This window comes from Bos taurus, chromosome 2, assembly GCF_002263795.3.
Source record: "Bos taurus isolate L1 Dominette 01449 registration number 42190680 breed Hereford chromosome 2, ARS-UCD2.0, whole genome shotgun sequence".
Lineage (NCBI taxonomy): Eukaryota > Metazoa > Chordata > Mammalia > Artiodactyla > Bovidae > Bos > Bos taurus.
The window spans coordinates 71763123-71785358 of record NC_037329.1 but is presented as its reverse complement, the minus strand read 5'-3'; the positions used below and the strand labels follow the sequence as shown (position 1 = coordinate 71785358).

At 39.9% G+C, this 22236-nt stretch overlaps 1 protein-coding gene and 1 pseudogene across 4 annotated transcripts in view; both read right to left on the bottom strand.

The window, feature by feature from the left end:
• EPB41L5 (erythrocyte membrane protein band 4.1 like 5) overlaps window positions 1-22236 on the bottom strand; it is a 170333-nt gene that overhangs the window by 135086 nt on the left and 13011 nt on the right. For all 4 annotated transcript variants that reach the window (XM_024975535.2, NM_001429694.1, NM_001429697.1 and 1 more), the window contains one exon: window positions 2678-2782. In XM_024975535.2, the coding sequence (XP_024831303.1) occupies window positions 2678-2746 (69 nt within the window). In that variant the 5' untranslated portion in view covers window positions 2747-2782. The remainder of the gene's footprint in view (window positions 1-2677; window positions 2783-22236) is intronic.
• LOC132343569 (kidney mitochondrial carrier protein 1-like) lies at window positions 2791-21172 on the bottom strand (annotated as a pseudogene).

Here is a 22236-nt window from a genome sequence, read left to right as displayed (position 1 = left end):
TTTGACTATCTCCTTAATGAATGCATAATTACAATCATACATATCTTGGGCTGATCTAAAATGATCCATAAACTAAATTTTAACACATAAATTTTACAAATATGGACATGCCACATATCCAAGGTTAAACTGTAGCATGTAATTCCTTGGCTCTTTTTCACCCTCATTCCCTTTAGATTTTATAGTTATGTCAACAAAGTAAGTATGATAAATAGTTATGGAAACCACAGGTTAACTTAGTTTACACAGATGATCCTCACCAAAAAAGCCACATGATCTACCAAGTTCACTATCTTCACTGATAAACTGAATTGTTTGTCAAGTATAAATTTTGTTTACTTCTGGGGTTAAATCTGGCCACACTAAAAACAACTGACAATCATCTATCTCTATGTTTACTTATGTCCTAAGACCGTTACGGAATCAAGTGAGTCAACACTTTAAGAGTATTTGAAGTGTTGTCTAGAGTTGATTTTTAATAGCTTTCATTTCCCAATTATTGTTCTTACAGTTTAATTTACAGAGTTTTTGGCAAGAGTAGAGACTGGAAAATGTAACGCTATTTAAATTTAATCTTAATGCCTAGATTTCTGCACATTAGGAGGCATAAACTAAAACTAAAAAGAGTAGGGATTACAAGTTCTAATGCTGGCTTTACCAGACATTTGTTATAACCATGTGAATCAAATGAGAGGAAAAACTACAGGATCTAGTAATTCAGTAAGTACTGATATTAGAAAAGAACAAATAATGCAATTCAGGAACAGCTGCATGTCTGTTTCTTCTCATAATTACTTAAATATGTTAAGAAACGGAAAGAAAGTACCTAAAACCTAATATTGACTCCTCAAAAAAACAGGAAGCTGCACAAACTATCTATCTCCAAAATCATTTGTTGTTTCATCTGAATGTAAGACTTAAACTCTCTGCAGATGAGAGTTTAATGATATTAAACTCAATAGTCAACCAAGCCTGTATCAAACTAAGTAGCAGATTAGAATTAAATTCAATAAACAGTCTAGTTTATTACTTAATACATACTGGATAGCAGAGGTAACTAAGATTCATTTCCTACCCTTAGTGGATTTCGTCTAATAGAAAAGAAATAAGATTAATAAGAAATAAGAGAAATGCCTCTTATACAACATCCATCCAGAGATCAGAACTCAAACTAGAGAAAATAGCTTTTCAAATTTTTTCATGTTTATGTGTGAACATAAACCCAGGATTCCTTAAAAATAGAAAAATTCAGTTATTTTATATGTTTCCCTGGTGGCTCAAGTGGTAGAATCCACCTGCAATTTAGGAGACCCAGGTTCAGTCCCTAGGTTGGGAAGATCTCTTGGAGAAGGGAATGGCTACCCACTCTGGTATTCTTACCTGGAGAATTCTATAGAGAGAGAAGCCTAGTGGGCTTTATTATAAGTTATTTTATAAATCCTTTTAATTTTTACATCATTCATGTCAATTAGCACACTTAAAAATCACCATTTTTAATGAGCTGCAGATATTCCATTGTAAAGATGTATCAAAATTTACCTAACCAATTCTCTGTAAATAAATGCTCATGCTTTTTTTAAATTGCAGGGGAAATCAGAGAAAACAAGTGAAGCTGACATTATTAATAGCTGTACATTTACTGAAGATGCTCTATAAAGCCAGTCTAGGAGTTCACCTCCAAGAAATGTGGGTTTTGTGAAGTATCTAATAGAGGTATTCCAGTTAATTTATCAATCACACCATATCACCCTCACACACATACACACACACACAGACCCACTTGAAAGGAACTTGAGATTCTTATAGAATATATATTGCTCCTGTGGTTCTAAACACTGCAGTTATTGTGTCACTAAACACAGAAACACCATCACAGATGTCCAGAAAACAAGGCTCAATGTCCTGATATCCCTCTTCTGCCCCCCCACCCCTGCAAATGCCCTACTCTAGACCCTAGTATCACTTTTATCCCCAAAATGTTTGCACTGACTCTGACTTTCATCTCTGTCCACTCCAAACAATGCTACAAAATATTCCTATGTAAAACTTTGTAAAGCAAAATATAACCTCCCTGACTGAAAAACCCCTAATCCCAGTTATTAGAGAATACTGCCAATTTATTATTAACACTTCTGCAGCTCAGTGTGGATGATGCGGCCACTGATTCATCTTCCAATCTTAATCACTACTTTTTTTCAAATACTGGACAAATTCTTTGAAAAGCCCCCAACTTCCTATCCTATTATATACACTGTTCTCTCACCTGAAATGCACATCAAAGAGCATCTATTTATAGACAGAGAATCACAGAGCTGGAAGGGATATTAGGAATATTTTAGTTCAATATTCACCTTAATTGCAAACAAGGAACTTCTATCATTCACCCAAGAGCCCAAGAAACTCCCGTGCCCTCACACAGCGTTCACTCTAGTCTGCTCAAGACCAATCCAGTGGTTGAGATTTCCAAGCCTCATTTGCAGAGATCATGCTCTGGGAATATGGCTTAGGGTTAGACCTTTTTTTAAAAAAATAATAAATAAGCACTTCGGGTTATTCCAAGAAAATTACAGGAAAAAAGAAGACATTTAAGTATATGCAACCTTCTAGCACCGAGAACATCATCTGACATTTTCCATTTCTGTCCCCATTTTAGAACCTCCAAAAACCAGATACTCACCGCTACTTGTGCCGAATCCATAAATCTCAGTCCAAAATAGTCGCTTTCAATAAGGTCCAAGTGGTACATAATCTGATCAAATAGCTCTTGTCCTTTGGCTTTTTTCTGAAATGGCAAGAAAATAAATCAGTGAGTGGCTTAAAAGATCAACAAGCCGGCACTGAAGATAGTTTTAATTACACAAGAGCTCTTAAAAGAAATATTAACTGCAACACCAAAAGCATAACCATGTAGCAGGTAATGGGGAAGACACTATGGTTTTCCAGTAAGCCCTTTAAGACCAGAAAAGAGTTTGTGATCTATTATTTGCTTTCCTGGACAGTGCTACTGCCTATCAACCAATAAGTATTACTTTCTACACCTAACACTTAACGTAAGGAGAAACTCTTGCTTTATCTTTTCAATTTTTAGGGTCCCTATTTTAAAGGAGCTTTATAATGTAGCTGGAAAGAGAAAACAAGAAAACTTAGAACACTTAAGCACCAACCATGTGAAACTAACTGTATTTGCCAAAGAGAAGAGTCACTGAAATTAGAATCGTCAGTGAAGACATGAAGATCAGCCTTAAACTGGACTTGAATGTAGTGGGAAATAACAAAAGCAGAAATGGAAAGTGGGAGGGAACGCAGACAGCAGTAAACTACTGAGATCAACAAGACGTCACCAAACTGGAGGGAGTCAAGGTGATAAAGAAACTTGCATGGAAAAAGCAGGTTGTAAAGTATGATCTCAGGACCTCTGAGGGATCCCCACACAAAAGATCCACATGGTCCCAGGATTCTCCTCATGTACCCTCAATCAGAACATATTGCAAAAAGTGTATTATAACAGCAGGTAAGTGACCTAAGTACAGTCTATTAAATCAGGCATTAAAGAAATTTGCAAACACTCTTCTCACTAAATTTCTATGCTGTTCAGTAAGACTCTTCATAAAAATGCTACTTCTGTTAACCTACAAAAGGTATATATTGCTATTTTTAAATTAATCAGTAAAGTTTTTATTTTTGGCTGTACCATGTGGCATGTGGGATCATAGTTCCCCGAGCAGGGATGGAACCTGTGCCCCCTACGTTGGAAGCATGGAGACTTAACCACTGGACCAGCAGATCAGTCCACAATTTTTCAGCTGTAATTTCTAATTGGTAACTATCCACAAATATAACCTACATATCCTCAATCTTTATATATGTCCTATCCATGTCCCTCTCTTATATAGCTTTAAATTATTTAAGACTATTTCCTATTAAAAAAAAATGTAGCTGGCTTTTTTATTGAATCATCAGTTTCTGCTTTTTAATTGATGACTTGATGACTTACAATTTGTCCACTGCTTTTCCTGCACTTCCTATTGCAACATCTCCTTTCTATTTGATAAACTGCCATCCCTTCATCAAGACAGAACACCATGCTCAATTTTCTGGAATTGAGCTGCAGGACTTGCTTGTATTTTTTTGAGATTCTTTGCCAGTTGCTTCATTTTCTATTATTTTCTCCCATTCTGAAGGCTGTCTTTTCACCTTGCTTATAGTTCCCTTTATTGAAAGCTTTTTAGTTGGGTCCCATTTGTTTATTTTTGCTTTTATTTCCATTCCTCTGGGAGGTAGGTCTTTTCACCTTGCTTATAGTTCCCTTTATTGAAAGCTTTTTAGTTGGGTCCCATTTGTTTATTTTTGCTTTTATTTCCATTCCTCTGGGAGGTAGGTCATAGAGGATCCTGCTATGATTTATGTCAGAGAGTGTTTCGCCTATGTTTTCCTCCAGGAGTTTTATAGTTTCTGGTCTTACATTTAGATCTTTAATCCACTTTGAGTTTATTTTTGTGCATGGTGTTAGAAAGTGTTCTAGTTTCATTCTTCTACAAGTGGTTGACCAGTTTTCCCAGCACCACTTGTTAAAGAGATTATCTTTTCTCCACTGTATATTCTTGCCTCCTTTGTCAAAGATAAGGTGTCCATAAGTGCGTGGATTCATCTCTGGGCTTTCTATTTTGATCCATTGATCTATGTTTCTGTCTTTGTGCCAGTACCATAGTGTCTTGATGACTGTAGCTTTGTAGTAGAGGTTGAAGTCAGGCTGGTTGATTCCTCCAGTTCCATTCTTCTTTCTCAAGATTGCTTTGGCTATTCGAGGTTTTTTGTATTTCCATACAAATTGTGAAATTTATTCTAGTTCTGTGAAAAACACCGTTGGTAGCTTGATAGGGATTGGACTGAATCTACAGATTACTTTGGGTACTATACTCATTTTCATTATATTGATTCTTCCAATCCATGGACATGGTATATTTCTCCATCTATTTGTGTCCTCTTTGATTTCTTTCATCAGTGTTTTATAGTTTTCTATATATAGGTCTTTTGTTTCTTTAGGTAGATATATTCCTAAGTATTTTATTCTTTTCGTTGCAATGGTGAATGGAATTACTTCCTTAATTTCTCTTTGTTTTCTCACTGTTAGTGTATAGGAATGCAAGGGATTTCTGTGTGTTAATTTTATATCCTGCAACTTTACTATATTCACTGACTAGCTCTAGTAATTTTCTGGTGGAGTCTTTAGGGTTTTCTATGTAGAGGATCATGTCATCTGCAAACAGTAAGAGTTTTACTATTTCTTTTCCAATCTGGATTTCTTTTCTTTCTTTTTCTTCTCTGACTGCTGTGGCTAAAACTTCCAAAACTATGTTGAATAGTAGTGGTGAGAGTGGGCACCCTCGTCTTGTTCCTGACTTTAGGGGAAATGCTTTCAATTTTTCACCATTGAGGATAAAGTTTGCTGTGGGTTTATCATATATGGCTTTTATTATGTTGAGGTATGTTCCTTCTATGCCTGCTTTCTGTAGAGTTTTTAATCATAAATGGATGTTGAATTTTGTCAAAGGCTTTCTCTGCATCTATTGAGATAATCATATAGTTTTTATCTTTCAATTTGTTAAATAATACTTGTTATTTTATGCACTTTCTTTTTCTGTGTGGGTAATAGCCAACACAATGGATATAAAACGGTATCTCACATGATTAATTTTTTTGGGGGGGGAAGGGGACTGTGCTGGGTCTTGTTCCTGTGCTCAGACTTTCTCTAGTTGCACTATGTGGGCTTGTCACTACAGTGGCTTCTCTTGTTGTGGAGCACGAGCTCTAGGGTGCAAACATGGCCTCAGGGCATTGGCTCAGTATCTGTGGTGCAGAGGCTTAGCTGTCCCATGGCATGTGGGATCTTTCTGGATCAGGGATCGAACCTGTCCCCTGCATTGCCAGCCAGATTCTTAACCATTAGACCACCAGGAAAGTCTCTCTGTTGTGATTTTGATTTACATTTCCCTAATGCCTAGTCATGTTAAGCATGCTTCATGTGCTTACTGGACATCTGCATATCTTCTTTGGAGAAATATTTCTTCCAGTCTTTTGCCCATTTTTTATTTGACTTGCTTTTTGCTGCTGAGTTGTATTTATCTATTCTATATATTCATCTTTGTGTATTAGATACACAATTTGTAAATCTTTTCTGCAATTCTGAGTTGTCTTCTTACTCACTTGATAGTGAATGTCCTTTAAAGTAAGCTACTTTTATTTTTTATGTTGCTGTTCTTTAGCTAAGTCACATCCCACACTTTGCAACCTCATGGACTGCAGCACGTAAGGCTTCCCTGTCCTTCACCATCTTCCAGAGTTTGCTCAAAATCATGTCCACTGAGTCAGTGATGCCATCTAACCATCACATCCTCTGTTGCCACCTTCTCCTTCTGCCCTCAACCTTTCCCAGCACCAGGGTCTTTTCCAATGAGTCAGCTCTTTGAATCAGGTGGCCAAACTACTGGAGTTTCAGCATTAGTCCTCCCAATGAATATTCAGGACTGATTTCCTTTAGGATTGACTGGTTTGATCTCCTTGGTGACCAAGGGACTCTCAAGAGTTTTATCCAGCAGCACAGTTCAAAACCATCAATTTTTCAGTACTCCACCTTCTTAATGGTCCAACTGTCACATCTGTGCATAACTACTGGAAAAACTACAGCTCTGACTATAACTTCATGGGCAAAATGATGTTTCTGCTTTTTAATACACTGTCTAGGTTTGTGACAGCTTTCCTTCCAAGAAGTAAGCATCTTTTAATTTTGTGGCTGCAGTCACTGTCGGTAGTAATTCTTGAGCCCAATAAAATAAAGTCTCGCGCTGTTTTCACTTTTTCCCCTTCTATTTGCCATGAAGTGATAAGACCAGATGCCATGACCTTCATTTTTTAAATGCTGAGTTTTAAGCCTACCTTTTCACTCTCTTCTTTCACCTTCATCAAAAGGCTCTTTAGTTCCTTTTCACTTTCTGCCATTAAAGTGGTATTTTCTGCATATCTTCAGTTCAGTTCAGTTGCTCAGTCGTGTCCGACACTTTGTGACCCCATGGACTGCAGCACGCCAGGCCCTCCCTGTCCATCACCAACTCCCAGAGTTTACTCAAACTCATGTCCACTGAGTTGGTGATGCCATCCAACCATTTCATCCTCTGTCATCCCCTTCTCCCGCCTTCAATCTTTCCCAGCATCAGGGTGTTTTTTCTAGTGAGTCAGCTTTTTGCATCAGGTGGCCAAAGTATTGGAGTTTCAGCTTCAACATCAGTCCTTCCAATAAATATTCAGGACTGATTTCCTTTAGGATGGACTTATTGGATCTCCTTGCAGTCCAAGGGACTCTCAAGAGTCTTCTCCAACACCACAGTTCAAGAGCATCAAGGCTTCAGTGCTCAGCTTTCTTTATAGTCCAACTCTCACATCCATACATGACTACTGGAAAAACCATAGCTTTGACTAGATGGACCTTTGCTGGCAAAGTAAAGGCTCTGCTTTTTAATATGTTGTCTAGGTTGATCAGAGCTTTTCTTCCAAGGAGCATGTGTCTTTTAATTTCACGGCTGCAGTCACCATCTGCAGTGATCTTCGAGCCCCCCAAAATAAAGTCTGTCACTGTTTCCATTGTTTCCCCATCTATGTGCCATGAAGTGATGGGACTGGATGCCATGATCTTAGTTTTCTGAATGTTGAATTTTAAGCCAATTTCTTCACTCTGTTCTTTCACTTTCATCAAGGAGCTCTTTAGTTCCTCTTTGCTTTCTTCCGTAAGTGTGGTGTCATCTGCATATCTTAGGTTGTTGATATTTCTCCCAGCAATCTTGATTCCAGCTAGTGAGTCGACCAGCCTGGCATTTCTCATGATGTACTTTGTATACACGTTAAATAAGCAAGGTGACAATATACAGCCTTGATGTACTCCTTTCCCAATTCTGAACCAGTCTGATATTCTATACCCAATTCTAACTGCTGCTTCTTGTCCTGGATACAGGTTTCTCAGGATGAAGTCTAACTTATTTATATTCTCTTCTGCGGCCTGTATTTTATCATTTCAAAAAATCATTGTCAGATCTAATGTCATGGAGATTTTCCCCTATGTTTCCTTCTGAGAGTTTTACAGTTTTAACCCTCACACCTGAAAGTCATTCTGGGTCTACACCTATTCTGATATCTGTGGATTTCTTCATCACACCCAAGCAATTAACTCCGTTCTCTAAGAAGACTGAATGGATGTCAGTTCAATTCAGTTCAGTTCAGTCGCTCAGTCATGTCGAACTCTTTACGACCCCATGAATCGCAGCACGCCAGGCCTCCCTGTCCATCACAATCTCCCGGAGTTCACTCAAACTCATGTCCATCGAGTTGGTGATGCCATCCAGCCATCTCATCCTCTGTCGTCCCCTTTTCCTCCTGCCTCCAATGCCTCCTAGCATCAGAGTCTTTTCCAATGAGTCAACTCTTTGCATGAGGTGGCCAAAGTACTGGAGTTTCAGCTTTAGCATCATTCCTTCCAAAGAAATCCCAGGGCTGATCTCCTTCACAATGGACTGGTTGGATCTCCTTGCAGTCCAAGGGACTCTCAAGAGTCTTCTCCAACACCACAGTTCAAAAGCATCAATTCTTCAGTGCTCAGCCTTCTTCACAGTCCAACTCTCACATCCATACATGACCACAGGAAAAATCATAGCCTTGACTAGACGGACCTTTGTTGGCATAGTAATGTCTCTGCTTTTCAATATGCTCTCTAGGTTGGTCATAACTTTTCTTCCAAGGAGTAAGCGTCTTTTAATTTCATGGCTGCAGTCACCATCTGCAGTGATTTTGGAGCCCAGAAAGATAAAGTCTGACACTGTTTCCACTCTTTCCTCATCTATTTCCCATGAAGTAATGGGACCGGATGCCATGATCTCCATTTTCTGAATGTTGAGCTTTAAGCCAACTTTTTCACTCTCTTCTTTCACTTTCATCAAGAGGCTTTTTAGTTCCTCTTCACTTTCTACCATAAGGGTGGTGTTATCTGCATATCTGAAGTTATTGATATTTCTCCCGGCAATCTTGATTCCAGCTTGTGCTTCTTCCAGCCCGTGCTTCTTCCAGCCCAGCGTTTCTCATGATGGACTCTGCATATAAGTTAAATAAGCATGGTGACAATATACAGCCTTGACATACTCCTTTTCCTATTTGGAACCAGTCTATTGTTCCATGTCCAGTTCTAACTGTTGCTTCCTGACCTGCATACAGGTTTCTCAAGAGGCAGGTCAGGTGGTCTGGTATTCCCATCTCTTTCAGAATTTTCCACAGTTTATTGTGATCCACAGAGTCAAAGGCTTTGGTATAGTCAATAAAGCAGAAATAGATGTTTTTCTGGAACTCTCTTGCTTTTTCCATGATCCAGTGGATGTTGGCAATTTGATCTCTGGTTCCTCTGCCTTTTCTAAAACCAGCTTGAACATGTGGAAGTTCACAGTTCACATACTGCTGAAGCCTGGCTTGGAGAATTTTGAGCATTACTTTACTAGCGTGTGAGATGAGTGCAACTGTGCGGTAGTTTGAACATTCTTTGGCATTGCCTTTCTTTGGGATTGGAATGAAAACTGACCTTTTCCAGTCTTGTGGCCACTGCTGAGTTTTCCAAATTTGCTGGCATATTGAGTGCAGCACTTTCACAGTATCATCTTTCAGGATTTGAAATAGCTCAACTGGAATGCCATCACCTCTACTAACTTTGTTCGTAGTGATGCTTTCTAAGGCCCACTTGACTTTACATTCCAGGATGTCTGGCTCTAGGTGAGTGATCACACCATCGTGATTATCTTGGTCATGAAGATCTTTTTTTGTACAGTTCTTCTGTGTATTCTTCCCCAAGCTTGTGCCAGGTCCAGAACGCTAAGTTGGGATGGAGGTGACGCGATTGAGGAGGTCCGAGAGGAGGTGCTGTCTCCACTGCACAGAGGTGGGCCTGAGGTTCGGCGCCTCCCAGGGTGCCAGCGTCAGGCCCAGGAGCAGACCGCGATACAGGCATCCCCTCCGCCTCTCCAGCACTCCGACCTCCCTGCGCCCAGAAGTTCGATGGTGGCAGCAGCGTTGAGGGACCCACCTCAGAGTAGTATGAGTAGAGAAGCTACTCCACGTTCAAGGTCAGGAGGGGTGGTGGTGAGGAGATACCCCTCGTCCAAGGTAAGGAGCAGCGGCTGCACTTTGCTGGAGCAGCCGTGAAGAGACATCCCACGTCCAAGGTAAGAGAAACGCAAGTAAGTAGACTGTAGGTGTTGCAAGAGGGCATCAGAGGGCACACACACTGAAACCATAATCACATAAAACTAGTCAATCTAGTCACACTAGGACCACAGCCTTGTCCGACTCAATGTAACTAAGCCATGCCCTGTGGGGCCACCCAAAACGGGCGGGTCATGGCGGAGAGGTCTGACAGAAATCTGGTCCACTGGAGAAGGGAGTGGCAAACCACTTCAGTATTCTTGCCTTGAGAAACCCATGAACAGTATGAAAAGGCAAAATGATAGGATACTGAAAAATGAACTCCCCAGGTCAGTAAGTGCCTAATATGCTACTGGAGATCAATGGAGAAATCACTCCAGAAAGAATGAAGGGATGGAGCCAAAGCAAAAACAATACCCAGCTGTGGATATGACTGGTGATAGAAGCAAGGTTCAATGCTGTAAAGAGCAATATTGCATAGGAACCTGGAATGTTAGGTCCATGAATCAAGGCAAATTGTAAGTGGTCAAACAGGAGATGGCAAGAGTGAACGTCAACATTCTAGGAATCAGCAAACTAAAATGGACTGGAATGGGTGAATTTAAATCAGATGACCATTATATCTACTACTGTCGGCAGGAACCCCTTAGAAGAAATGGAGTAGCCATCATGGTCAACAAAAGAGTCCAAAATGCAGTACTTGGATGTAATCTCAAAAACGACAGAATGATCTCTGTTCGTTTCCAAGGCAAACCATTCAATATCACAGTAATCCAAGTCTATGCCCCAACCAGTAACGGTGAAGAAGCTGAAGTTGAACGGTTCTATGAAGATCTACAAGACCTTTTAGAACTAACACCCAAAAAAGATGTCCTTTTCATTATAGGGGACTGGAATGTAAAAGTAGGAAGTCAAGAAACACCTGCAGTAACAGGCAACTTTGGCTTTGGAATACAGAATGAAGCAGGGCAAAGGCTAATAGAATTTTGCCAACAGAACGCACAGGTCATAGCAAACACCCTCTTCCAACAACACAAGAGAAGACTCTACACATGGACATCACCAGATGGTCAACACCAAAATCAGACTGATTATATTCTTTGCAGCCAAAGATGGAGAAGCTCTATAAAGTCAGCAAAAACAAGACTGGGAGCTGACTGTGGCTCAGATCATGAGCTCCTTATTGCCATATTCAGACTTAAATTGAAGAAAGTAGGGAAAACCACTAGACCATTCAGGTATGACCTAAATCAAATCCCTTATGATTATACAGTGGAAGTGAGAAATAGATTTAAGGGCCTAGACCTGATAGATAGAGTGCCTGATGAACTATGGAATGAGGTTCATGACATTGTACAGGAGACAGGGATCAAGGCCACCCCTATGGAAAAGAAATGCAAAAAAGCAAAATGGCTGTCTGGAGAGGCCTTACAAATAGCTGTGAAAAGAAGAGAAGCGAAAAGCAAAGGAGAAAAGGAAAGACACAAGCATCTGAATGCAGAGTTCCAAAGAACAGCAAGAAGAGATAAAGCCTTCCTCAACGATCAATGCAAAGAAATAGAGGGAAACAACAGAATGGAAAAGACTAGAAATCTCTTCAAGAAAATTAAGAGATACCAAGGGAACATTTCATGCCAAGATGGGCTCGATAAAGGACAGAAATGGTATGGACCTAACAGAAGCAGAAGATTAAGAAGAATGGATGTCAGACACACTCAACTCTGACACTTACTGGAGACAGCATCAGACTCCATGGGTTAAGCTCAGTCCCACAAGACTGCCCCTACTTCAGATGCCAGTCACAGTCCAGTCTATTAGTGGTGCTTCTGACCAACTGGCTATTAAATGGGTTCTCAAGACCCCCTCCTTGGCTTCAATTAATTTGCTAGAATAGTTCACAGAGTTCAGGAATCAGTTTACTCACTAGATTTAAGAAAGGATATCAGCAGAGACAAATTAACAGCCAGATGAGAGGATATACAGGTCAAGGTACCAAACACAAGAGCTCCTGTCCCAGTGGAGTTTGAGATCAAGCACATGGAAGTGTTCTGGTTCACCAATCCAGAAGTTCTCCAAACTTGTCCTTTGGGGTTTTTATGAAGGCCTCATTAATTAGGCATGATGGATTAAATCACTGGTCACTGGTGACTGAATACAATTTCTGGCCCCTCTTCCCTTCCAGCTGGTCTGAGGGTAGCAGTGGGTGCCAAAGTTCCCACCTTCTAATCACCTGGTTAGTTCCCCTAGCAGCCAGCCACCATCAGCTGGTTACTGAAGGGCTTTCCAAGTCACAGCATTAACGTATCAGAAACACTTTGGGGACTCTTATCACTTAGAAAATTCCAAGAGTTTTAGGAGTTCTGTGCCAGAAACAGGACGAAGATTAAATATATGTTTATTGTAAATCACAATACTACAGTAGTCTTTGATCCATTATGAGTTAATATTTTGGGTTTCCCTAGTGGCTCAGTGGTAAAGAACCCAACTGCCAATGCAGGGGACGTAGGTTCGGTCCCTGAGACAGGAAGAGCCCCCAGAGAAGGAAATGGCAACCCACTGTAGTATTCTTGCCTGGGAAATCCCACGGACAGAGGAGCCTGGTGGGCAACAGTCCACAGGGTTGCAAAAGAGTTGGACACAACTTAGGGACTAAACAACAACAACAACAGAAGAATCCAATTTAACTCTTTTGCATGTGGTTATTCAATTTTCCCAGCACCACTTGCTAAAAAGACTCTTGCCCACTGAATGGTGTTAGCATCTTTGTGGAAAATCATTTGGCCATATATTTGAAGGTTTATTTCTAGACCCTGTAATTTGCTCCACTGATCTGTATGTCTGTTCATATCCCAGAACCACACTGTTTTGATTACTACAGCTTGATACTAAGTTTTCAAATCAAGATATGCGAGGGCAATCTTTCCCTTCTTTTTCAAGACTCTTCTGGATATTTGGAATCCCATGAGATTCCATATAAATTTCGAATAGTCTGTCCTATGTCTTAAAAAAATGTTCTTGGAATTTTAATAGGGATTGCACTGAATCTACAGATCACTTTGGACAGCACTGTCCTCTTAATAACATTAAATCTTTCAATCCACAGACATGGGCTATCTTTCCATGTATTTAGATATTCTTTTCATTTCTCTTAGTAATGTTTTGAACTTGTCAGTGTACATGTTTTTTGCCTCCTTGGTCAAATTTATTCCTAAGTATTTTCTTCTCCTTGGTGCTACAGTAAAGGTATTATTGTCTTAATTTTATTTTTGAATTGCTCATTACTAGTGTATAGAAGGGCACTTGACTTTTGTTGCTTGATTTTGTATCCTGCAACATTGTTGAATTCTTTTATTAACTCTAATGGTTTTACTGTGGAATCTTTAAGGTTTTCCACTTGTAAGATCATGTCATCTTGAACAGAGGTAATTTTACTTCTTCCCTTAGAATTCAGATGCCTATCATTTCTTTTTTCTGCCTAGCCTAGCTGCTTTGGCTAGAACTTCCAATATTATGCTGAATTAAAGTGCTAAAAGCAGGTAACCTTGTTCTAGTCTTAGGGAAAAAGAAACTTCTTTTATCTTCCATTTCTTAACTTCTCTCTTAAGCTTCTTATTTTGCTTATATTCCTTCCTCTTATGAGAAGAGTTTCTAAATATGATCTTCCAATTCACTAATTTGTCCTTTATCTTAGATTTGTCTCCTTATTTTGGCCATAGTCATCAGGATTAATAAACTTCTCTGGATTATGTATAATAAGAGAACGGGCTCAACCCTAGTCTGTCAGCTCCATTTAGCTATGAGAAATTAGTAGAGGTGTAGATGAGTTCTAGAGGAAAGTTCCAAGAATCAGAAAACCAGAGTCAATCACTTTCCATTCAACATAAAACTTTTCAGATCAGTGATTCACACCCATTCCAAAGGAAAAGGTAATATAACACTGAAAAGGATATATTTTCATTACAATATATCACTCCCTAAGAGTTTGATGGAAGAGGGATAGGGAATTTAGGTTAAGAAATTTTAGAGGTGAAGACTTAACAGAGTTAGAGAACTTTGGGGAGTGCTATCTTGGAAGGAAAGTTATGACCAACCTAGATAGCATATTCAAAAGCAGAGACATTACTTTGCCAACAAAGGTCCGTCTAGTCAAGGCTATGGTTTTTCCTGTGGTCATGTATGGATGTGAGAGTTGGACTGGGAAGAAGGCTGAGCACTGAAGAATTGATGCTTTTGAACTGTGGCGTTGGAGAAGACTTGAGAGTCCCTTGGACTGCAAGGAGATCCAACCAGTCCATTCTGAAGGAGATCAGCCCTGGGATTTCTTTGGAAGGAATGATGCTAAAGCTGAAACTCCAGTACTTTGGCCACCTCATGCAAAGAGTTGACTCATTGGAAAAGACTCTTGATGCTGGGCGGGATTGGGGGCAGGAGGAGAAGGGGACGACAGAGGATGAGATGGCTGGATGGCATCACTGACTCAATGGATGTGAGTCTGAGTGAACTCCGGGAGTTGGTAATGGACAGGGAGGCCTGGCGTGCTGTGATTCATGGGGTCGCAAAGAGTCGGACACGACTGAGCGACTGATCTGATCTGATCTAATCATGATTTATTCTTGAGGACACAGTCAGGAGGCAGATGTAACATTAAGATAACAATGGAGGTGAAGATTAAGACATGAATTCAAATATTTGAACATATTTGTTCTACTAACATGGTGGAAAGGAGAAATATGGACAAAGGAAGGGAAGCGATAACTGTTACTGGAAATGACAAAGAAAGCTTTTGATTTTAAATCATACTTACAATCACTATGTCCTGGAGCAGTGCTAACAAACTTAAATAGAATATACCAATTATGAAAAAAAAAATTTGCAAATGGCAATGATCCTAAAAGGAATACAAAGTATTTCTAAGTTAAATCAGGAAGTCACAGAAACATCCCACTGCATTTACTTATCTGGTACCAAACTTACATACTTTCTTTATCTTCATTTTAAGATGCATTTCTAAAACCAATTTCATATTCCATCAACGTTCTTTATTTGCTTCAAAGACCAAAGGGAAGCCAGGCTCCCTTATTTGGCTCTCTTCGTATTCTGCCAAAGCATCACCTGCCAGCCTCATGAAACACAGGGGTTGTGTTTTGAGAAAAGAGAGAATGAGCTTCTGCCAGCTGGGTGGCTGCCTTCTCAGAATAAAAATCAAGGGTATGTATTAACTCCTTAACAAAGGCTAATTATGGGCCAACCAATAGTCAACACAAAGCATTTGTAGCTTCCTGACATTAATAACACTTAATCTAACAGAAATCCATCATCTCAAAATGAAAACCTCCCAAACATCTTAATCAGAAATTCAGGGATAGCATGAATATTTTTAAAACTTTCATCTGCAGTCTAGTCAGCATGAAAAAGAACTATACTGTTGGGACTTCCCTGGTGGTCCACTGGTTAAGAATATACTCTGCAAATCAGGGGACAAGGACTCAATTGCTACTACTGGAACTAAGATACCACATACCACAGATCGTAAGTCCATGCGCCACAACTACCGAGCCCGCTTGCCACAATGAGACAGTCTGTGCGCCACAACAAAAGATTCCACACGCCACAACTAAGACCCAAGGCAGCCAAATAAATAACTTTTTAAAAAAAGAACCATAATGTTTCATGAAAGTTAAGTCTCAGACAAGAAGTAAATAAGCTAACTGCAGTACGCTGATCTCAGATTTCTGATTCTCAGTTCAGTTCAGTCACTCAGTCGTGTCCCAACTCTTTGCGACCCCATGACTGCAGCACGCCAGACTTCCCTGTCCCTCACCAACGCCCAGAGCATACTCAAACTCATGTCCATCGAGTCAGTGATGCCATCCAATCATCTCATCCTATGTCATCCCCTTCTCCTCCAGCTTTCAATCTTTCCCAGGATCAGGGTCTTTTCAAATGAGTCAGCTCTTTGCTTCAGGTGGCCAATGGACTGGAGTTTCAGCTTCAGCATCAGTCCTTCCAATGAAAATTCAGGACTGATTTCCTTTAGGATTGACTGGTTGGATCTCCTTCCAGTCCAAGGGACTCTGAAGAGTCTTCTCCAACACCATAGTTCAAAAACATCAATTCTTCGGTGCTCAGCTTTCTTTACAGTCCAACTCTCACATCCATACACAACTACTGGAAAAACCATAGCCTGACTAAACGGACCTTTGCTGGCAAAGTAAAGGCTCTGCTTTTTAATATGCTGTCTAGGTTGGTCATAGTTTTTCTTCCAAGGAGCATGTGTCTTTTAATTTCATGGCTGCAGTCACCATCTGTAGTGATTTTGGAGCCCCCCAAAAATAAACTCTGTCACTGTTTCCATTGTTTGTGCAACTATTTGCCATGAAATGATGGGACCGGATGCTATGATCTTAGTTTTCTGAATGTTGAGTTTTAAGACAACTTTTTCATCAAGAAGTGTTCTCTTGGCAAAACTCTGTTAGCCTTTGCTCTGCATCGTTTTGTATTCCAAGGTCAAATTTGCCTGTTACTCTAGGTATCTCTTGACTTCCTACTTTTGCATTCCAGTCCCCTATAATGAAAAGGACATCTTTTTTGGGTGTCAGTTCTAGAAGTTCTAGTTCTGATTCTAATCCAGGAAAAAAATGTATCACTGATGAGTTAGAAATGTGATCTTTTAAATATTATTCCAGTTTATTAAATAATGATATGAGGTTTATCCCACATATTGCAATTATGTTTAAATGAAGATCTCGAAATATAAAAGCTTATGAAAAGTTTTATAGTCTTTATATAACATATACTATTTCCAACACATGAACAAATACAGAGAACAGAAACTTTTTTATATCTCAATCAGGCAATACTTAGCATCAATGATTAAACAAATCCACAAGCAAACAAAAAAATCCACTTTCTTCATTTTGATTACAAAAGGTAAAAATCCCTTGGCCACATTTACCCAAGGGAATGGGGGGAGGTGGGGACCTGTAGTCACAGCCCTGGAAACAAGGGGACTGAGCCTCCCAGTTCTTCAAGTTCTTTCTTGGCTTAGAAACTTCCACAACTACATTACTTTTTCAGGAAGCAGCAAAAGAAAAAAAATCAAAACAAGACTGTTCCATAAGATATTTAATAAATCTGAGCTAAAGAAATACTATATTTTTATCTTAAAAATCTGCTTTTACAGTGAGGCTTGGCTTTCTTTTCATTCTGGTGTAAACATGGACAGAGGAACCTGGCGGGCTACAACCCCTGGGGTCACAAAGAGTCAGAACCAACTGACCATACACACACACACACACACACATACACGAACATGTACATATTTGAACACACTGATATAATGAATATTGCATAGTATCCAATCTTTACATGGTCTTCAAAATTAACTTGCTTCTACTGTCCTAGGGATTATACGTACACTTAAAATGTCTTCTACATTAAAAGAAAAAAAAGTGGCTCATTAAAAAATCTCATAAAATAGTCATCCTTTAAACTCAAAGAACGCAAAAGTGAAAGCCTTTCTATAGAAACCCTTACACCTCAGTGGAACTGTTCTGGTAAGAAGAAAAAAAAATTCCTCTGTAAAGATATGATTCATTACAAGGGATGAGGCCTGAAAGAGCCTCATCACATTTGGAGCTGGTCAGGGAAAACTGGCTGAGAAGGCAATGGCACCCCACTCCAGTACTCTTGCCTGAAAAATCCCATGGACGGAGGAGCCTGGTAGGCTGCAGTCCATGGGGTCACGAAGAGTCGGACACGACTGGGGGCTTCACTTTCACTTTTCACTTTCATGTATTGGAGAAGGACATGGCAACCCACTCCAGTGTTCTTGCCTGGAGAATCCCAGGGACAGGGGAGCCTGGTGGGCTGCCGTCTATGGGGTTGCACAGAGTCGGACACAACTGAAGCAACTGAGCAGCAGCAGCAGCAGGGAGAACTAGACTTCCATCTGAGTCTTGAAGCAATCAGCACCCACTTGCTCCTCCAACCTCCTTTCGTGCCTTAAATCTTACCACTGGAGCTAAAATTCTGCTTCACAAAAATCTTGTTTTCAGAGTCAGCATTAACAAAGAAGACAAGGTCAAGGTGATTGGGAGGAAAACTGTCCAATCTCCAAGAAAAACCCGTGTGGCTTCCACGTCACTTCAAGGGAGGAAGCAGCCCAGGGACTGGACCAACTGGGAACCTGCATTTACTGCAGAAGTGTCTGTCCTAGAACCCCAGTGAGTATGTATTTAAGTTACTCTCAAAGAGTAGAACCGAAGGTACCCAAGTAAATATTAAATATTTCCTTTCCTGGGGATGTATTCTTGAAGTGTAAAGATCGTGGGGTGCTCAAAGTCACTATTTTGAAAAGAGTAAGATGAACACGGCAAAGAATGATATCCTATTTTCAGAAAAAGAAGGAAGATACTACATGCCTCTTCTTAAACTCTAGGTACACGAAAAATTGCTTTTCAAATTTCAAGCAATCATTTTCCATCCAAACCGATTAGGAAGTCCAAGACAAGGAATACTTTAATAAGCAGGACGAGAACTAAAGTGAAACCTGGGAAATCTGGAAAAACCAACTCTTAGATTCACTTGCAACCTTTTGCTAAGGAAAACATAATAAAACCTTAACCACTTTCTTTCACATGGCTTTTACCAAAGAACTCATTCAGAAGAAACTCATGATAAAATAATTCTCTTCAATACACCAGACCATTTATTTTTGGATTATGGCTTTATGAAAGCATGATGTAAACACACTTATCCTACAAGTCAAGTAGTAGCAACTACTATTTTCTTCACTTGATTCTCAACATCAGTAGAGGTTATCGTCCTCATCTTACAGACTGGGAAACAGAAACTTGCTAAAATCTAAAATTAGGAAAAAAAATAAAAATAAAATTAGGAACATTATCTAAGGACCCAACTTGCTTAAAAACATCTCCCACCAACACAGACTTTGCCACCTTCCAAGCTAACATATTATACCATCCTGAGTTTAGAAATCAATACTTCGCAACAATTCCTCACAAACCTCAAGGGGTAATAAAGGTTTAAAAATCACTTACCATAAGTGAAAGACCCTGCCAAAATAAGAAATTGCAAAGCATTGCAATGTTTCAGGGATCTATATCCTGCATTGTTTATACCTGAGGTATACCAGGTCTCTATGTGCGAACTTCTTCAGCAGACACAAAGCCAAAGCCCCCCGGAAGTTCAGAACAATGACACTTTCTCAGAGGCTCTACTCCATGGTTCAGATGAGCTTTTTTAGAACATCTGGGAGTCTCGGCTACAATCTGAGACGCATCAGGAGTTACTCCCTCCAAAGGAAATGATCCATAGTTCTTGACCTTCATCCAAGTTTTCTTTAGCAAGAAACGTGCATTTCATGTTATATTTGATGTGGAAGGGTACTTGGATGGTAAGAACTAGTGTCTGGATGTTACAGTTTATACCATTAAATGTCTGGTGCAGAGCACCCAAGGCCAAGTAAGACACAGCAATTCACACTAACACAGCCCTCACTTGTTGCTCACACCTAAGCATCTGTGGCGGGTAAAGCAGTAGGAAAGACTGGAAGCTTTGCTATTTCAGAAGTGAGCATTTTCAGAAGGATGTCTCATGCAGTCTTGTCACAAATTCAATACCTTCAACTGCTTGTACATCACAAAGAAAATAATATTCCAAGGACCAAGTCTCAACCAACTTGACCAAAACCCTTTACACAGAGCCAAAAACCCCTTCATTCTTCCATGTCTATAATAAGCAATGCAGGGTACCTGTGAAACCAGGGCGTCTGCCATCGTGAAGGACTCCAATTCATCGTACATGTTCTCACCACATCGACAGGGTTTGAGGCCAGGGCCCCTGCCAATCCAGAGCTGAAGCTTGAGAGGAAATGGGTTACACAATGTCTCCCATCAGGCGCGAGAAAATCAGATGCTTCTCAGTGAGGCTGCAAACCCACAGCTCCATGCAGCCAACATCAGTGGCCCTCTGAGCAATAAGGGACATGCCCTTCCACAGTCCTCTTGTTCCCTCTTGCTGGTAAATGTTAATGAAGTTGCCTATTATTCCCCCTTGAAGTGTGTTGTTTTGTGCTGCCATCTGAATTTTCAATACATTAGCTGGAATGGAAACGGTTGAGGATATGACTCGAGAGAGAATTCCACAGGCCACATTATAAGAAGGGTTTCATCTTCTGGGCACTTGACAAATAGCCACTTCAAGCACATCAAGATAGGTGCCTATCTTGATGGCGCCACAGGAAGCCTGGTGTACCACTGAAGGGTACTCCTCAAATACAGTGCTTTCAGGCCTTCCTCTCTGCCTATCCTCACTAACACATTCAACACTGCTCAATACTTGATTTCTTTAAAGTTTGCATCATTCTTCTGGTCTTGAATCTGGAGCCGTGTCTTGGTTAAATCAACTGGAAACTTACTGAACTCAGCTAGAGTGGTCAGGCCTCTGTACACGAAGGGCTTCCAGTTCAGGGCCAACAAGCTCACCGCTGTCCCTTCTCCTTTGGTTCACAGAAGCATAGCCTCCAACAGGATTTTTCTAGGCGGGGGAAGCCCTGCACCTTCTCCTGCCCAGGCTTAGCAGCAGTTGGACAGAAAATGTGATCTTGATAATATCCTGGGTAGGTGAACACCTGACTCAATCATAATTTTTAAAACTATCAATCTGTTACTATCAACCCTGGAAACAGTTCCTAAAACAATTGGATCTATCCCATTGTGTCTCTTTTTAACATAGTGTCTTTAAAAAAATTTTTTTATTGAAGTATAGTTGATGTACAATATTATATAAGTTACAAAAGTACAAAACAGTGATTCACAATCTTTAAAGGTTATATTTAACACTTATCGTAAACTATTGACTGTATGCCCTGTGCTATACAATACATCCTGATTCATTTTATACAGAGTAATGTGTACCTCATAGTTCCCTCCCCAAGCCTGCACCACCCATCTTTCCTCTCCCCACTGGTAACCACCAGTTTGTTCTATACATCTGTGAGTCTGCTTCTTTTTTGTTGTATTCACCAGTTTGTTTTATTTTTTAGATTCCACATATAAGTGATATCATACAGTATTTGATTTTCTCTGTCTGACTTACTTAGCATAATATACTCCAAGTCTATTTGCGTCGTTGCAAACGGCAAAATTTCATCCTTCTTATGGCTGAGTAATACTCCATTGTATATATGTACCACATCTTCTTTATACATTCCTCTGTCAATGGACATTTAGGTTGCATCCATGTCCTGCCTATTACTGTAAGTATTGCTGCCATCAACACTACGGTGCATGTATCTTTTTGAATTAGTGTTTTTGTTTCTTTCTCATTCCTTACTTTCTTAAAGATTTTTCACTTCATGATGCACTTACTAGTTTACAGAAAATAACATTTTTGACATAGTATATCATTCAATTCTATTTAACAATTACTGAACAGACATCTATTACATACTAACCGCTAGAGATATATAGCTGAATATGTTTGTATTTCTCATCCTCAAGCAATCACAAGGTTCTTAGTAAGAATAAAATCATTCACAACTAGTTTAAACACAATAAATATGAGTGTTATCCTTGCAGTATAAACAAAATGCCAAGGAAATGCAGGTGAATTAAATCTGCCCAGAAGTAGTAAAGGGTTAACACAACTCTGTCATCTTAGGCAGAAACAAAATGAAGAAAGATACGGAATCTTGACAGTCTATGGTGAGGCTGAGAACAGAGACACTCAAGACAGGCAAGAGTCAGAAGATCAAGAGGCAGAAACTGCCAACGTAATTCTTCCTAAAACTGCAAAACAGAACATCACTCTCATCTTTAAAACCCTTTCATTATTCCTCTTTCTCTACAGATTAAGGTGCAAATTCTAGGGCATACAATAGTTTTTCCTAACTGTTTCCTGAGCTACCCAGGTGGCTCAGTGGTAAACAATCTGCCTGTTAATGCAGGAGACACACGTTTGATCCCTGGATCATGAAGATCCCTC